We start from the raw sequence: 13,917 nt of genomic DNA on the forward strand, positions 1-13,917 counted from the left end.
AATTATGAAGTGAAAATTCTTCCTTGCAGAGATTTACAGAAAGTTATTTATAAAAAAAAATACCCTCATTGATGACTATGCGTCTTTGTAAGTTAGACAACTGTCATATTGTCCGTGAAAAGTTATTAAACAGGAGCTTTGAAGGTGGCTTAGTGGTAGAGTGCTTGCCTTGCATGCATAAGGCTGTGGGTTCGATTCCTGAGTACCACATAAGCAGAAAAAGCTGGAAGAGGTGCTGTGCCTCAAGTGACAGAGCACTAGCCTTAACCGAAGAGCTAAGAGACAGTGCCCAGGCTCAGCTTTCAGGCCCCACGACCGACCAAAAAAAAAAGTTATTAAACAAAATTCCTGGAGAAAAAAAATATATGTATACATACACACACACACACTAGTTGGCATTTGGTGTGTAATCCATGCATCCTGTTTTAGTTAGTTGGCAGATTACTCTATATCCCTACCTCATGAAAACTAGATGATTATCTTTTTTTCTTTTTTTTTTTTTGTCAGTCATGGGTCTTGAACTCAGGGCCTGGGCACTGTCCTTGAGCTCTTTTGCTCAAGGCTAATGCTCTGTTACTTTGAGCCACAGTGCCACTTCTGGTTTTCTGGTGGTTAATTGGAAATAAGAATCTCATAGACTTTCCTGCCCAAGCTGGCTTTGAACTACAATCCTCAGATCTCAGTCTCCTGAGTGCTAGGATTACAGGTATGAGCCACTAGCACCTGCTGGTGATTATCTACCTGATCTTGAGCTCACTTAACCTAGGAAGAACATAGATTTGTCCAAAAGTTCTTCCATTATTTTAAATCTGACCTTTGAGATTAAGAGAGAGAGAGAGAGAGAGAGAGAGAGAGAGAGCTAACGCTAGAGCTATAGACATATAGGAACAGATATATCGCCCAGAAAGACAGCGAAGATATTCATGCTTTAAGAAAACCTGACCCATTTCTGGGCACTGATGGCTCATGCCTGTAATCCTAGCTACTCAGGAAGCTGAGATTTGAGGATCATGGTTCTGAGCCAGCCAGGGCAGGAAACTGTGAGACTCTTATCTCCAATAAACTACTCAAAAAAATACAGAAGTATTGCTGTGGCTCAAGTGGTAAAAGGCACACCTTGAGCAAAAAGAAACTCAGGGATGGCACCCACGCCCAGAGTTCACAAAAAAAAAAAAAAACCCTGGCCCACCAAAAAAAAAAAAAAAAGCCTGAGTTTTCACAAGCTGACTTAGGGGTTCAGGATCTACTTTACAACAAGACACAGTAGAACTACACTCTGGAGGAGCATCCCTAGGACATTTAAGACAGGAAAGACTGTTTCCTTATTCAGGAGCAACAGCCTGAAAAAATCAACCTTCCAGGGAGACACATTGCTGTATACATGAAGCCATTAGGTTCAGACCCCATGGGAACCATTACTCTGGCTGGTGCTTGGCAGCCCCATGGAAGCCCTCAGGTGACTCCAAGTGCTGTGCTGGGGCTGAGACTTGGGGTCTTGTCTCACATCAGACCTGCTGAAGCCGAGCCCTTGTTTTGTTTCAAGGCCCTGTGCTGACAGGACCTGCCCCAGGGTGGAGATGGCCACACTGACACACTTAGCCTCCCACTTCATCATTTTTATGGCTCTGAAATGTGTTTTCCATTGGCCCCTGGTAAATCAAGTATACAACTGGACATGAAGATCTGCTTTTAAGATTTAAGAGCTAATTAAGTCCTGTCCCTCAAGGGAGAGGCCTCACTGGCTGGGGAGGAAGTAACTTGCTGGGCCTTCATTTGAATGCTGCCTCCATGATTTAACTTGATCTGTAACAAAGTCCCTGGTCTCTCTGGTCTTAATTTGTCTCAAATTATAAAAGAGGAGCAATGACACAAATCTGCTCTTGGATCCTGTGGGATATCAGAGGAGCCCCTGGAACATTCCAGACCTGTAGCATCTGGGGTGGTGATTGGTATAGTGATGATGAATGTGAAACACTCTGCTCTCATTTCTAGACCAAGATTTACAATAAAATCATGCATCTGTCTACCTCCAACCTGTCCATGGGAGAAATGACTGCTGGGCAGATCTGCAACCTGGTGGCCATTGATACCAACCAACTCATGTGGTTTTTCTTCTTGTGCCCAAACCTCTGGGCTATGCCAGTACAGGTATTGGATGTGTGCTTAGGACACTGGATGCAGGGAGTGGGAACAGCGTAACAAAACCCGAGAATCTGCTCGTCTGTGTCCAGTGACTAGCTCATTGTCTTCCACTCTGTGTTTGTGTGGGATTTTTTTCCTCCCTGGGGTCTCCATGGGGTGTGTCATGCACTGAAAACAGTCTAGCAATTTCTCTCAACCATCCAAGAAAGCATTGTCATTATACCTTTGAAAATGGAGCCAACCTTCAATAGACTATAGAATATGTACATGTAGAATAAATTTATAGACATTAAAATTTACATTGTAGCAAAGTACTTAATTATATTGAGAAATGTTTATAATGGCTTATTTTAGAAGCACTCCTGTTTGAACTTAGAACCTCCTTCTCCTACTCTACTAGTCGAGCCACACCTCTAGCCCTTTTAACCTGGTTATTTTTTGAAATAGGATCAAGCAGGCCAGTGTAGACCATGATTCCCCTATTTGTTTCCCACCAGAGCTGAGATGACAGACACAACAAACCACCACACTTACCTTTTCCCATTGAGATGGAAATTCTCCAACTTTTTGCCCAGACCAGCCTCAAGCTACAATCCTCCTAATCTCAGTCTCCCAAGTAGCTAGGATTATAGGCATGAGCCACCTCACTGAGCTCCAACAATGTTAATATTTTTCAACAAGAAGAAAGAAAGTTGCATAAATCGTATATGCCATGTACTTCCTACTAAGTTGGAATATATGTACGTACAATTTGCACTGATTCTCACAGGAAAGAGAATTGGGAGACCTCAGGATAGGATTATAAGCGATTTCTATGTTTTTATGTGTTTCTAAATCCTCTAATAAGTGTGTATTGGTTTAGGAAATTGAAAATGTCTTCTTAACCAAGCTGCCTGAGTTTTTCCTCTCTGGCCAAACTCTGTGCTAGGATGGCACACTTGGTGTGACTCTCTAGCCTTGAACTTTTCACTGGATCACTGAAACTGGTTTCTACATGAGAGCTTGTTTAGCCCCCAGCTTCTCCTCCTCCATCTTCTTCTGGACTCCAGCCCGAGTTCTTTCTTTGAAAATGTGACATTTTTAAAGCCGAATAAGCTTTGGATTTGCCTCAGGCGGAAGCACATTGTCCCTGGATGGTAGTGGGAAATGCACCTAACCGCTGGCCTTGTCCTGCGTCTCTGGAGTTTCTCCCCCTTTGCACTCTAGTCTCTGACCTGGGAATGAATCTTCACTCTGGCGCTCAAGCCAGAAGTGAAATCCCAGACCACCTCCCAGAAGACTTGCAGGATCTACCGACACTGGTAAATGACTGAAATTAACTTAGGAGCCCCAATCCTATGTGAGCCCCAAGATTGCACAGCCGATAAGTGCTATAGGACCAAAGATCCCAGCCTTTGCTTTGCATACCCAGACTTGTTGAGGGTTCCCTCCCAAGCAGGCTATTCCAAACCCTCTAAGATAAGAGGAATGGATCATGGATTCCAGGAGCCTGGGGATAAAAGGCCAGAGAAGCATCAGCAGGATCCTGGGAGCAGCCACAGCTACATCCCCAGTCCTACCAGCCTCTGCCAGTCCCTAGGAGATGTATGAGTACAGAGGCTGACCTTGAAAGCTGTCTAAGGCAGGGACTGTGAGTGAGTAGCTGAGGCACTCTCAGTGTCTGGTACAGCCCTAGTAGCTGACTCAGGTCCCCGTTGCTTTCATATGAGCATAGCTTGTGCAGGAATTAGGAATGAAGGACTGGATGCCAAAAGGAATTTCTTGGAGAGTAGTGGGTGGGGCTGCAGGGATCGGCTCATCTCCTGATGTGGTCCTCTGCCTGTGTGTGCCAGCTTTAATGTGAGTTTAACACAGGGAGACAGATGGTGACAGGATCATTTCTCAGTCTCTGAGATACCTGCTAATGCAGGCGGCCTCTGTGATTAACGCCTACCTCATCCCTGAGGTGGAACAGGGAGCTTCAGGCTAATGCTGAGCTCCGGTACTGCAGGGCCCCCTCAGGTGGTTTCATTTTATTTCTCTTTTTTTTTTCTTTCAACTAAGGAAAGGAAAACATCTGTTTTTGTTTACTTCTTTAAAGAGTAAGCTCTGTATTTAAAGGTACTTCCCTTTGACAGTGACCTGAGAAACTGTTGTCTCAATGCTTTGGGGACTAGCAAAACTGGATTTTATACTTAACATAAATATTCATAAGCAGGCAGAAATTTACATAAAGTTCCAATAGAAACAAAATGAATTCTCTTTTCAGAGAATACCTGCCAGCTCCACTGAAAAAAAAAGTAGACACCAAGGGCTTTAAGAGTAAGAAGCAAATTCATGGATCCATGACTGGCTCTTTCTGACATGGATGACATAATTTTGCCCCTTTGTTTGTGGATGATTGTTTTCCATTGAATGTGAAAGGCCAGCAAACCAAAGTGCTGTCACATTTATTGTGTAGACTCAGCCTTGAGTCTTCCATTGGGAAAGTAGACTTGGAGAGCAAGTAATTATTAACACGTCACCCAGCCTTGCAGACAGTTACCAGCCCAGACCCTCTGTTGGTTTATGAGCCCAGCATGTTGCTCTGTCCTTCTGACATTGCTTTGTCACACCTCCTTACCTGTTTGGTAACTTTAGCATATTCTATTCTAAAGGCTTGGGGTAGAGGGTTGACAGTGCTCCTGGTAGAGCAGCCTCCTGATGAAACATCTCATCCTGTGACCTTCCCCAGATCATTGTGGGCGTCATTCTTCTCTACTACATCCTCGGGGTCAGTGCCTTAATTGGAGCAGCTGTCATCATTCTACTGGCTCCAGTCCAGTATTTTGTGGCCACCAAGCTTTCCCAGGCCCAGAGAAGCACACTGGTGAGTGTCCTAAGATATCTGTGTACCCCCTTTCCCTCTTGTCTGCCTGGATCGCTGACCCTCCATCAGTGGTCTCCTCCCACACTAGACTGTCACTGCTCAGGTCTCCACTTCTTTATATGTGAAATGGGATTAACAGAGAAGCCAGGGATCAGGCCTCTGGGGGACAGGAGCTGTTGGTGAGGACATTGAGTGGCTGTCGTCCTCTGGGCTAATAGATGGGCAAAGGCATCTCCCTTCTGGTTTGATGACTTCACAGGAATATTCCAATGAGAGGCTAAAACAGACCAATGAAATGCTCCGTGGCATCAAGTTGCTCAAGCTGTACGCCTGGGAGAATATTTTCTGTACTCGGGTGGAAACAACTCGCAAGAAGGAGATGACAAGTCTCCGGGCCTTTGCTGTCTACACCTCCATCTCTAGTAAGTCCATTGAACTGTCCAGCCCAGGTGCTGCTGCATGCACGCAGGGTGAGAGTGTTAGGCATGGGTGAGGGTGGAGACAGTGAATTGGAGAGTCTTTAGGATCGATCATTCAACCCAGGGGGCCCTCAAACTGGTTGTAGTAACTGAGCCTGAGCCTCCAGAAACTATAGGCCCTCAGTGTAGAGTGGGGAGAACAAGTGAAGTCTTGTTCCTCATGAAGCTGGTACATGATTGACAGGCAGTAAGCCAATGAACAACAGTGGTTTCCAATGCTTCTGGGTAGAAGAACTTGTCATTAGGTCAGCCAGAGCTGCAGCCTCCATTGAAGTCCTGCAAAAGGAAAGATCACAGACCTAAGCCACAGGTGTAGACTGGATTTATAGTAACCAAGTAATTTAGAAACCCCAAGCCAAAGGGAAAGGCAAAGCAATCCCCTGTAGTCCTTGAAGGTAAACAGAGAAAAGCTACTTCAAAGAGACTAGGTAGCTTTCTAGCAACTGTTCCTGTGGAACAATGATCTAGTAATAAATAAATTAAAACCAACAAGAGAATAAAAAGTGTGCCACCAGAATCAGTAAACTAAAAAAAAATAGAATTAAAAAGATTTTTTAAAATAGTTTCTTGATACTTGGGGAGGGTAGATAGACTAATCCAAAATAAATGTGGTTAACATAATGCAACTATAATAAAGTATAAAACCAATAAGGCATTATAGGAGATTATCAGAGGAAATGAATGAAAAAAATCCAGACGTTAATATTTTAGTTAATGAAGTTAATTCACGGAACAATGGTTCTCTGGACAGGGAGAGGGCATATGGAGGCCAGGTGATGGTGGGGTCCTAGCCCAAGCTTGTCTGACATGTGACTCATGGCTTCATGGGCCCACCCCTTAGTGATTACTCTCCTAGTGCCTAATTGGGATGTGGATGTTTAGTAACTGCCAGACGTCACTTTAGTTCCCTGATTGTCTAGTTTAAGAGTATTATGGTAAGAAGGGCCAAGTGGAAGGCCCCCAAAAGGAAAGAAAAAAAGAAGCAAAAAGCCAACTCAATGTGCAGGTAAAAGAAGAATTTGTGAATTAGAAGACCGTTCTGTGGAAATGATATAGAACGTAGCAAGGAGAGTCCATGAGAAATTCTCCAAGTTGTGCAGCAGGATTGCAGGTGGGAAACGGAGGCCCCGGGGTTTGCAGGATGGCTCCCACCACACTCTGCAGTCTCTGTGCTATATTCCAAAGCACTGGGAAGCTATAAGGGGCAAAGATTTGTGCGAGTCTACTTTCTCTCAGGAGCTGAGAAATAGCCTAGGATGGCTTTGAGATGAAGGAATGGGGGGGGAAGGGAATGGGGAGGGGGGAATTGAGAGAAATGGTTGATACTACTTCCTCCAGGTGAAATTGTTTCTTTTTGGTGAACTGCTGGAGGGAGGAGCAGGAAGCAGTAATAAAGTTCTAGAAATGTTTCCCAGACTCATGGAGAATGAGTTGGTCATACAGGTCATCTTCTGTGTTCCTCATATGTACTAGAGAGAGGATCTAATGGGACCAGATGGACACCATCCAACACAAGTGCTCCCACAGGACCCAGCTGGTATTGAGCATCCCAAGTATCTGGCCTCCCTGGGACCATCTACAACTTAGTGCCTGTGCCTCAGACAGGACCCCTGGCCTAGTAAGCAGTTATGGTCCATCCTTTATAAATGGCACAGACTATGGTATCTTTTTTTTCCCCCTGGTCCTAATGCTTGAACTCAAGGTCTAGGTGCTGTCTCTGAGCCTCTTTGTGCTCAAAGCTAGTGCTCTACCACTTGAGCCATAGCACTACTTCTGGCTTTTTCTGAGAAGTTTATTGGAAATAGTCTCACGGACTTTTCTGCCCAGGCTGGCTGGTATTGAACCGTGATCCTTAGATCTCAGCCTTGTGAGTAGCTAGGATTATAGGCGTGAGCCACCAGTGCCCAGCTAGACTATGGTATCTTTACACAGAAAAATTTAGGATCTGATTTTCTGAGAATGAAAATGAGGGCATGACAAACGGTCATTGTTTCCTGGATTCCTCACCAGAAGAGCTGAATTTCTGGTCTCTCCTTTTATCCTCATGCCTGACTGTGGCACTCAAAAGCCTAGCACTATTCTATAACACAAAGAAAATTGGGGTAGAACACAGAAGAATCAAAAAAGTCAGCCCAGGTCCCTAGCCCCAGTCCCATATCCACCTTCTCTCTGTCAGCAATGCCTTTCTGCTCCAGGGGCTGGTCGTATTACCAATAGACCCATCCTTGATTACAGACCGCTGAGTTATACCTGTTCCCAGGAGCAGTGAAGGAGGAAAGGCTCTCCCTACAGCTAGGGGACTTCCTCTCCCAGCACACACAACAGAGTGGGCTGGGGCTGGCTGAATATTGCTGACATGGACAGAGAGAGAAGAGAAGCAGAAAGGGAAGTGGAGGCACTGTGTCCCAAGATTCCAGACACAGTAAGCATCGAAGTAGGGGTAGTTTTACGGCATGCAGTTGGTGGCATGTGGCAGCTACTTTGCTCCTAGTAGATATATATTCATTTCTTGGATTCCAAGTTGCAATCTGGGATACGTTTTCTTATGAAAACAATATCATAAGATGCTTAAGTTCCCAGGCTATCCCACTGATGCCTGTCTAGGAGGTGTGCTTTGTCCATGGGGCTACAAGGACCTGAGGAAAGGTGACTCTCAAGAGTCAAGATGACCCTGGAAAGAGCAAGAGGCTCTGAAGTAAAGTGGAGCTTTCCCAGGGCTCCATACTCGTACGGTGACTGAGAATGATAAGCAACAGCCCAGGCTTGTACCAGGAAAGGAAAGGAAATAGTCTTCAAGATGTGTTATTATTATCATTTCAATCCGTGTATACAGTTATAATGATCAAAGCAGAGTAACTAGCATTTCCATCTCTCTAAACATTTCATTTTGAAATTTTTGATTGACATGAAATAATTGTACATATTTCTGAGGTAGACTGTGATGCTTCAGTGCCTGTGTACAATGCATGCTAATCAAATCAGAGTAATTAATGTATTCACCTCCTTACCATCACTTTGTGCTTAGAACCTTTCAGCTCTTCCCTGGTTATTCAGAAAATAGATAGTAGGTTTTTGTGGACTACTCCTCCACTGTGCAGTACAACTCTTGAACTTAAGTGAAATAAGTCAGATATAGAAAGAAAAATAGCATATGTTCTCTCTCTCAAAAACAGGAAGGAAGGGATGAAGGAAGGAAGGAAGGGAGGGAGGGAGGGAGGGAGAGAGGGAGGGAGGGAGAGAGAGAGAGAGAAAAAGAAAGAAAGAAAAAGAAAGAGAGAGAGAAAGGAAGGAAGGAAGGAGGGAGGGAGAGAGAGAGAGAGAAAAAGAAAGAAAGAAAAAGAAAGAGAGAAAGGAAGGAAGGAAGGAAGGAAGGAAGGAAGGAAGGAAGGAAGGAAGGAAGGAAGGGAGGGAGGGAAGGAGGGAGGGAGGACGGAAGGAAGGAAGGAAGGAAGCAAGGACGGGAGGGAGGGAAGAAGGAAGGAAGGAAGGGAAGAAGGAAGGAAAGAAGGAAGGGAGGGAAGGAGGGAGGGAGGAAGGAAGGAAGGAAGGACCAATCTGAATGTAGAATGGTAATTACTAGAGGTTGAGAGGGATGGACAAATGGAAGGAGGGGGATAGGAGCTGGATAACAGATATCAAAACACCAGAATTTCCCCAGTCCTCCAGGGAGAGCGCTGATAGCCGAGTGTTGTTGGCTCTTCTTGGGATGTCTATTCTCCTGAGAAGGGTGGGCTGGGAACCTGCTCCTGGCTGCAGGCACATGCTTTGTGTGAATTGTCCTCTCCTTCCTCCTGAACCTCCTGCCTTCTGTTACCAGGGATCAAAACATAGGTCATTAGGCTGAGGTGATGAGGATCTCTCCTTCTTGCCCTGGCACCAGTCATAAAGTCCTGGAGACAGAATTGCCCTGGAGTCACGCTACCCAGTGGGGCCCATCTGGGCTTCCAGTCTGGTTGCCTAGTGCCATAGTCAGACTGTGGGACAGACCAAACCATCTCTGACACTGTCTGATGGTCTCACCAGCAGTGCTACCTAGAGCTTCAGTTTGTGGAGCCCTGGCAGCACATGAAGCTGAGAAGGAATGGACACAGTTTTCCTGACTCTAAAATCCATATTTGCTCCTGCAAGAAAGCAATGATATAAGTTACTGGTGGCTGCTGAGTGACCCTATCTGCAGGCTCTTCCTGAGCCCAGCATCTGAGAACAGTAGATAGGGTCCCCATTGTAAAGCAGTTTATGTTCCTCTCAGGAGTCAGAGTTGGCTTGCATAGAACACTAGCAGCAAGTTCAGAACTGTGGCCAGTTCTGTGCTGGCTGCCTGGCAAGACTGAGAACTCATCATCCTCATTACAACTCGGTGAGGTGTGTTGCTCTACTGTCCCATCATACAGCGGAGAGGACTGAGGTCTAACAAGTAAAATGACTCCTAAGATCTCATCCAGAAAAGGAGCTCAAGTGGCTAGAGCGTTCACAGAAATTCACGTGGAGAAGACTTAGGATGTACCTTATGCTATGGGTAGAAGGAAGAGTGGGAGAAAGTTGGAGGCACGAGTCATCATGCTCTTTCAAAGTCAGCTCAATCCATTTCTTTGCAGAAGCAGCTTTACTCCTGGTGCTACTTTATTTGGGGACAAGTTTTGCACAAGTGATACAAGAGTCAGTTTCTGCAAATCAACCAATTTCCACCAGTTCCTCTGTCCTTTGCACAGATGCCATCCCTGTTTCTATACCAGGCTTTACTGAGGCATTGGGTGTTTGGAGAAGATGGGCCTCAGCCTTGAGTCCTAGGGGAAACTGGCCAGGCCCATGAACAGTAGCTGTTAAGTGGCTAAAGTCAGTTCCCAATGACCCTCTGCCTTTTGTGTTACTTGCTTGGTCCTGAGTCTTTTCTTCCATTTACTTATTCAACAGTATTTTTCAAACATCTATGTGCCTGGCCCCATGATGGCATTGGGTGGTCCCAGCTACTTGTTACTTACAGTCTACTAGGCAAGTCAGACACACCACAGTACCATGAGTGACAAGAACAGAAGGGTGCTTTGGGTGCCATATAAGTTGTGCATTGCACCCCACCTAGACTTAGGGATGGTGGTTCCCACTTAGTCACTGTGGTTCCCACAGGATGACCATTAAATAGCCTTAAGAGGAAGGTATGCCTGTGTATTAAGGCCTCAGGGTGAGAAAGACAATGTTGGGTTATTTCAAATATCCAAGACTAGCTCAGGTGGGATGTTATACGCTGTGCCCAGACCCCTAGGGTTTCTGCTCAGACAGATGGATCCATGGAAGGAGTTGAAATGAAAGAAAGATGTGTCTACCATATCTTTCAGTGTTCTGTATCACAGTCAATATGAATGGATGTGTTTGAGGTAAAGGTGGTTTGAAAAAAACAGCCCAACTAGCACTTCTATACCTCCAAAACCCAGTAGAATGCCTGAACCCAGGGAACTTTCAAAAACTAACTTCTGAGTGAATTCACTGGTAAAGTATTATTTGTTTGTTTATTTATTTATCTATTTATTTATTTGTGCCAGTATTGTGCTTTGAATTCAGGGTCTGGGCACTGTCTGTTAGCCTTTTCACTCAAGGTTGGAACACTCGCACTTGAGCTACAGATTTTCTCTTCTGTCTTTTTGGTGATTAATTGCAGGTAAAAATTTCCTGGACTTTCCTACTCAACCTGGCTTCAAATTGCGATCTTCAAATCTCATCCTGCTGAGTAGCTAGGATTATAGATGTGAACCACCAGCAACTGGCTCAAAGAATGCTTTATAAATCTTATTTCTACATCATTATAAAAGGGCTTTCACTTTTAATGGAGGTCCTTCAGGCCTGCCTATGTGCAATTAAACTTTCCATAGCAGCATCACACCTACAGCTCACCCTGTAATCTTGTAGTTCACCTGGCATTATTTAACTAGTGTTTTTTGCTCCCTAACACTCAAGAGTTGAATACTGTCATGTTCTTCCTTTTTTGTGTATTTTGTTTTTGTTTTTTTTTTTAAATCAACTCCAGGTGAGTCACCTACTCTGTGCCAAAATTGGAGAGAAATCTATTCTCAGTTGTATTCCCCACCCCTCCTACCACCTTATGATCTCGTAGAGCTGTTTGTGATCCAGGAAAATGAGTCAAGGCCTTAGTCTTTAGTCACTGACAACTGAGTATCTGGTTCTCTGCTCCCTGCACCCCAGCTGTCTTCTGTGTTGGGAGAAATACCAGAGCCCACTGAAGCCTTGAGCATCACTGTCTTCACAGTGACCATCCACTCTGGGATGATGGGATGATCTTTAGAGACCTTTGAAACACAAGCAGCCATTAATACCAATTCCCCATCCCCCACCCCAAAGGGTATCTAGAACTCTGCACACAGCCATTCTTCCAGGAGGGGGATAAGGGAAGTGAAAATTTCATCCTCCAACATTTTACATTTCATCCTTCATAGCCAGAATAGCACAGAAATTAATTAGATCATAAGCATTATCCATGTTGCCGCTATATCTGTTTTGAAATGACCATTTTTAATTTTATTAATTGATAGCTTATCTCATTCCTCACAGCAGTTCAGGATGCTATAAACAGAAAGGCAATGAAATAGGAAAAAATATAAAGTAAAAACATCAGGACCAGGGAAAATGAGTAGTAGAATAAATCATCAGTTATGCTTTCTGATTGCCAAATCTCCTCAAGAGGCGTTGTGGTGAACGTTTGCTGGAACAGTCCCTTCTGTTGGAAATTTCTGGCTTCTTTTGCTTTCGGTGGTTTGTTGCTGTGGTTGTGGTTTGTTTGGGCTGCGACAGTCTGCAGCTAGCACCATCTTGCTGATGGCTTTGTGCTTCTCTTGACTGATTATTCAGGATAAATTCCCAGGAGATGGATTAGAGGATCAGAATGCCTGGACTTCTGTGTAGTTCTGGCTACAAAGCAACAGATTGCTTTCTCAGCAATTCACATTCCACTCCCAGTTTATTTTTTTAGCTAGGAGTATAGCTGTAGAATGTCGATAGCTCTTGGCTTGGAGCAGAGGGTGGAATAGTAGTGCACATGTACCTTCTGTGGCTTAAGCCCCTCTTCATTTGTAATTATTTTAGAGGGCACCACTCCCTGCCCTGAGCATGTAGCTTGGAAAAACTTTAGAGAGGAAAGGCTACCTTGTGTTGAGAGCTAAGTGGCTGGTGATAGTGAGGGGCCAAGATTTGATGGGCATCTTCCTATTTCCTCTGTTTCTCCCAACCTAGTGATGGATGTGCTGTGGTTTGTGTCTCAGATCTGGGTCCCTAATACTGTAAAACAAATCAATGACGATTATACTGCCCCTTGCCAGAACTATAAGTGAATGCTATGGTATTGTTGTGGGTAACTGGAAATTATCTATCCTTCTTCAAGAAAGGCAATTAAGGTAAATTTATAAGATCATGTATAAAATTGGTATTAAAAAGACTGACCATAAGACTATGATCAGAGAGATTAGCAGTGCCACCATTAAGATTGGGAATTCTCCAAGAAAAGAACAGAGGCCTTATTTTTCCCATCAGATTAAAAATTGTCCAAATTGGGGCTGGTAAGGTGGCTCAGTGGTAGAGCGCTTGCCTTGCATGCATGAGGCCCTGGGTTCGATGCCTCAGCACCACATAAGCAAAAAGAAAAAAGCCGTAAGTGGCACTGTGGCTCAAGTGGTAGAGCGCTAGCCTTGAGCTGAAGAGCTGAGGGACAGCGCCCAGGCCCAGAGTTCAGGCCCACGACTGGACCCCCCCCAAAAAAAATTGTCCAAATTCAGTAGGTATCCTATCTGCTTGGAAATTCCAGGAGTGTATCTTCTTCTCCTCTTCATATAAGGAACTTGCTGAGAGCATTGTTCCTATCTCCTTCCTCTGACTTAGAGTCCCCTAAGGACAAGGCCTGACCTTCTACTCAGTTGGGTTTCCCCGAAGCTGGGACCACATCTCCAAGTGTAGTTTGAAGGTTCTAGCTGGTGCGGGGTTCTTGTAACAAGGGAACAGCCAATCATTTTCTTGGAATGGAGTTGACCATAGAGTTTTGAAGATGCCACCATTCATTAGCCAAGGGTCATGTGCACAGGCCGAGTTCTTGGCCTCTGGCTATTGGCTCTTGGTGTTACAGGACAGCTAATTGCAGAAACAGGCTAGATGGAAACAGAGGATAGAAGAAAGCAAGGTAAAATGGGAAGGTGGCAGCCATGAGCAGTCACCTCTTATTCCAGGCTGTTCTCTGAAACTATAGTCCTAGATCAGGGCTCTCATGGGCATCTTATACCTTGGGCCAAGCAAGGAGAGGTGACTTGGGGGGCTGGTCACACTAGTAAATTTATGAAGCACAATGTGCAGACAGTACTCAGGTCTCATAGAGGCTGTCACCTACATTATCTCCTCTGACCTTGAGGAAGAGCCTGGGTCTAAGAACAAGTCACTAAAAGTTTACAAAACTCAGTG

At 44.7% G+C, this 13,917-nt stretch overlaps 1 protein-coding gene across 3 annotated transcripts in view; it reads left to right on the plus strand.

The window, feature by feature from the left end:
- The window catches only part of Abcc8 (ATP-binding cassette, sub-family C (CFTR/MRP), member 8), a 73,075-nt gene that overhangs the window by 23,549 nt on the left and 35,609 nt on the right, over window positions 1–13,917 (plus strand). For all 3 annotated transcript variants that reach the window (XM_013034124.1, XM_013034125.1, XM_013034126.1), the window contains exons 8-10: window positions 1,993–2,148; window positions 4,856–4,990; window positions 5,250–5,412. In XM_013034124.1, coding sequence (XP_012889578.1) covers window positions 1,993–2,148; window positions 4,856–4,990; window positions 5,250–5,412 — 454 coding nt within the window. The remainder of the gene's footprint in view (window positions 1–1,992; window positions 2,149–4,855; window positions 4,991–5,249; window positions 5,413–13,917) is intronic.

The sequence above is a fragment of the Dipodomys ordii genome, unplaced genomic scaffold, assembly GCF_000151885.1.
Source record: "Dipodomys ordii isolate 6190 unplaced genomic scaffold, Dord_2.0 Scaffold183, whole genome shotgun sequence".
Lineage (NCBI taxonomy): Eukaryota > Metazoa > Chordata > Mammalia > Rodentia > Heteromyidae > Dipodomys > Dipodomys ordii.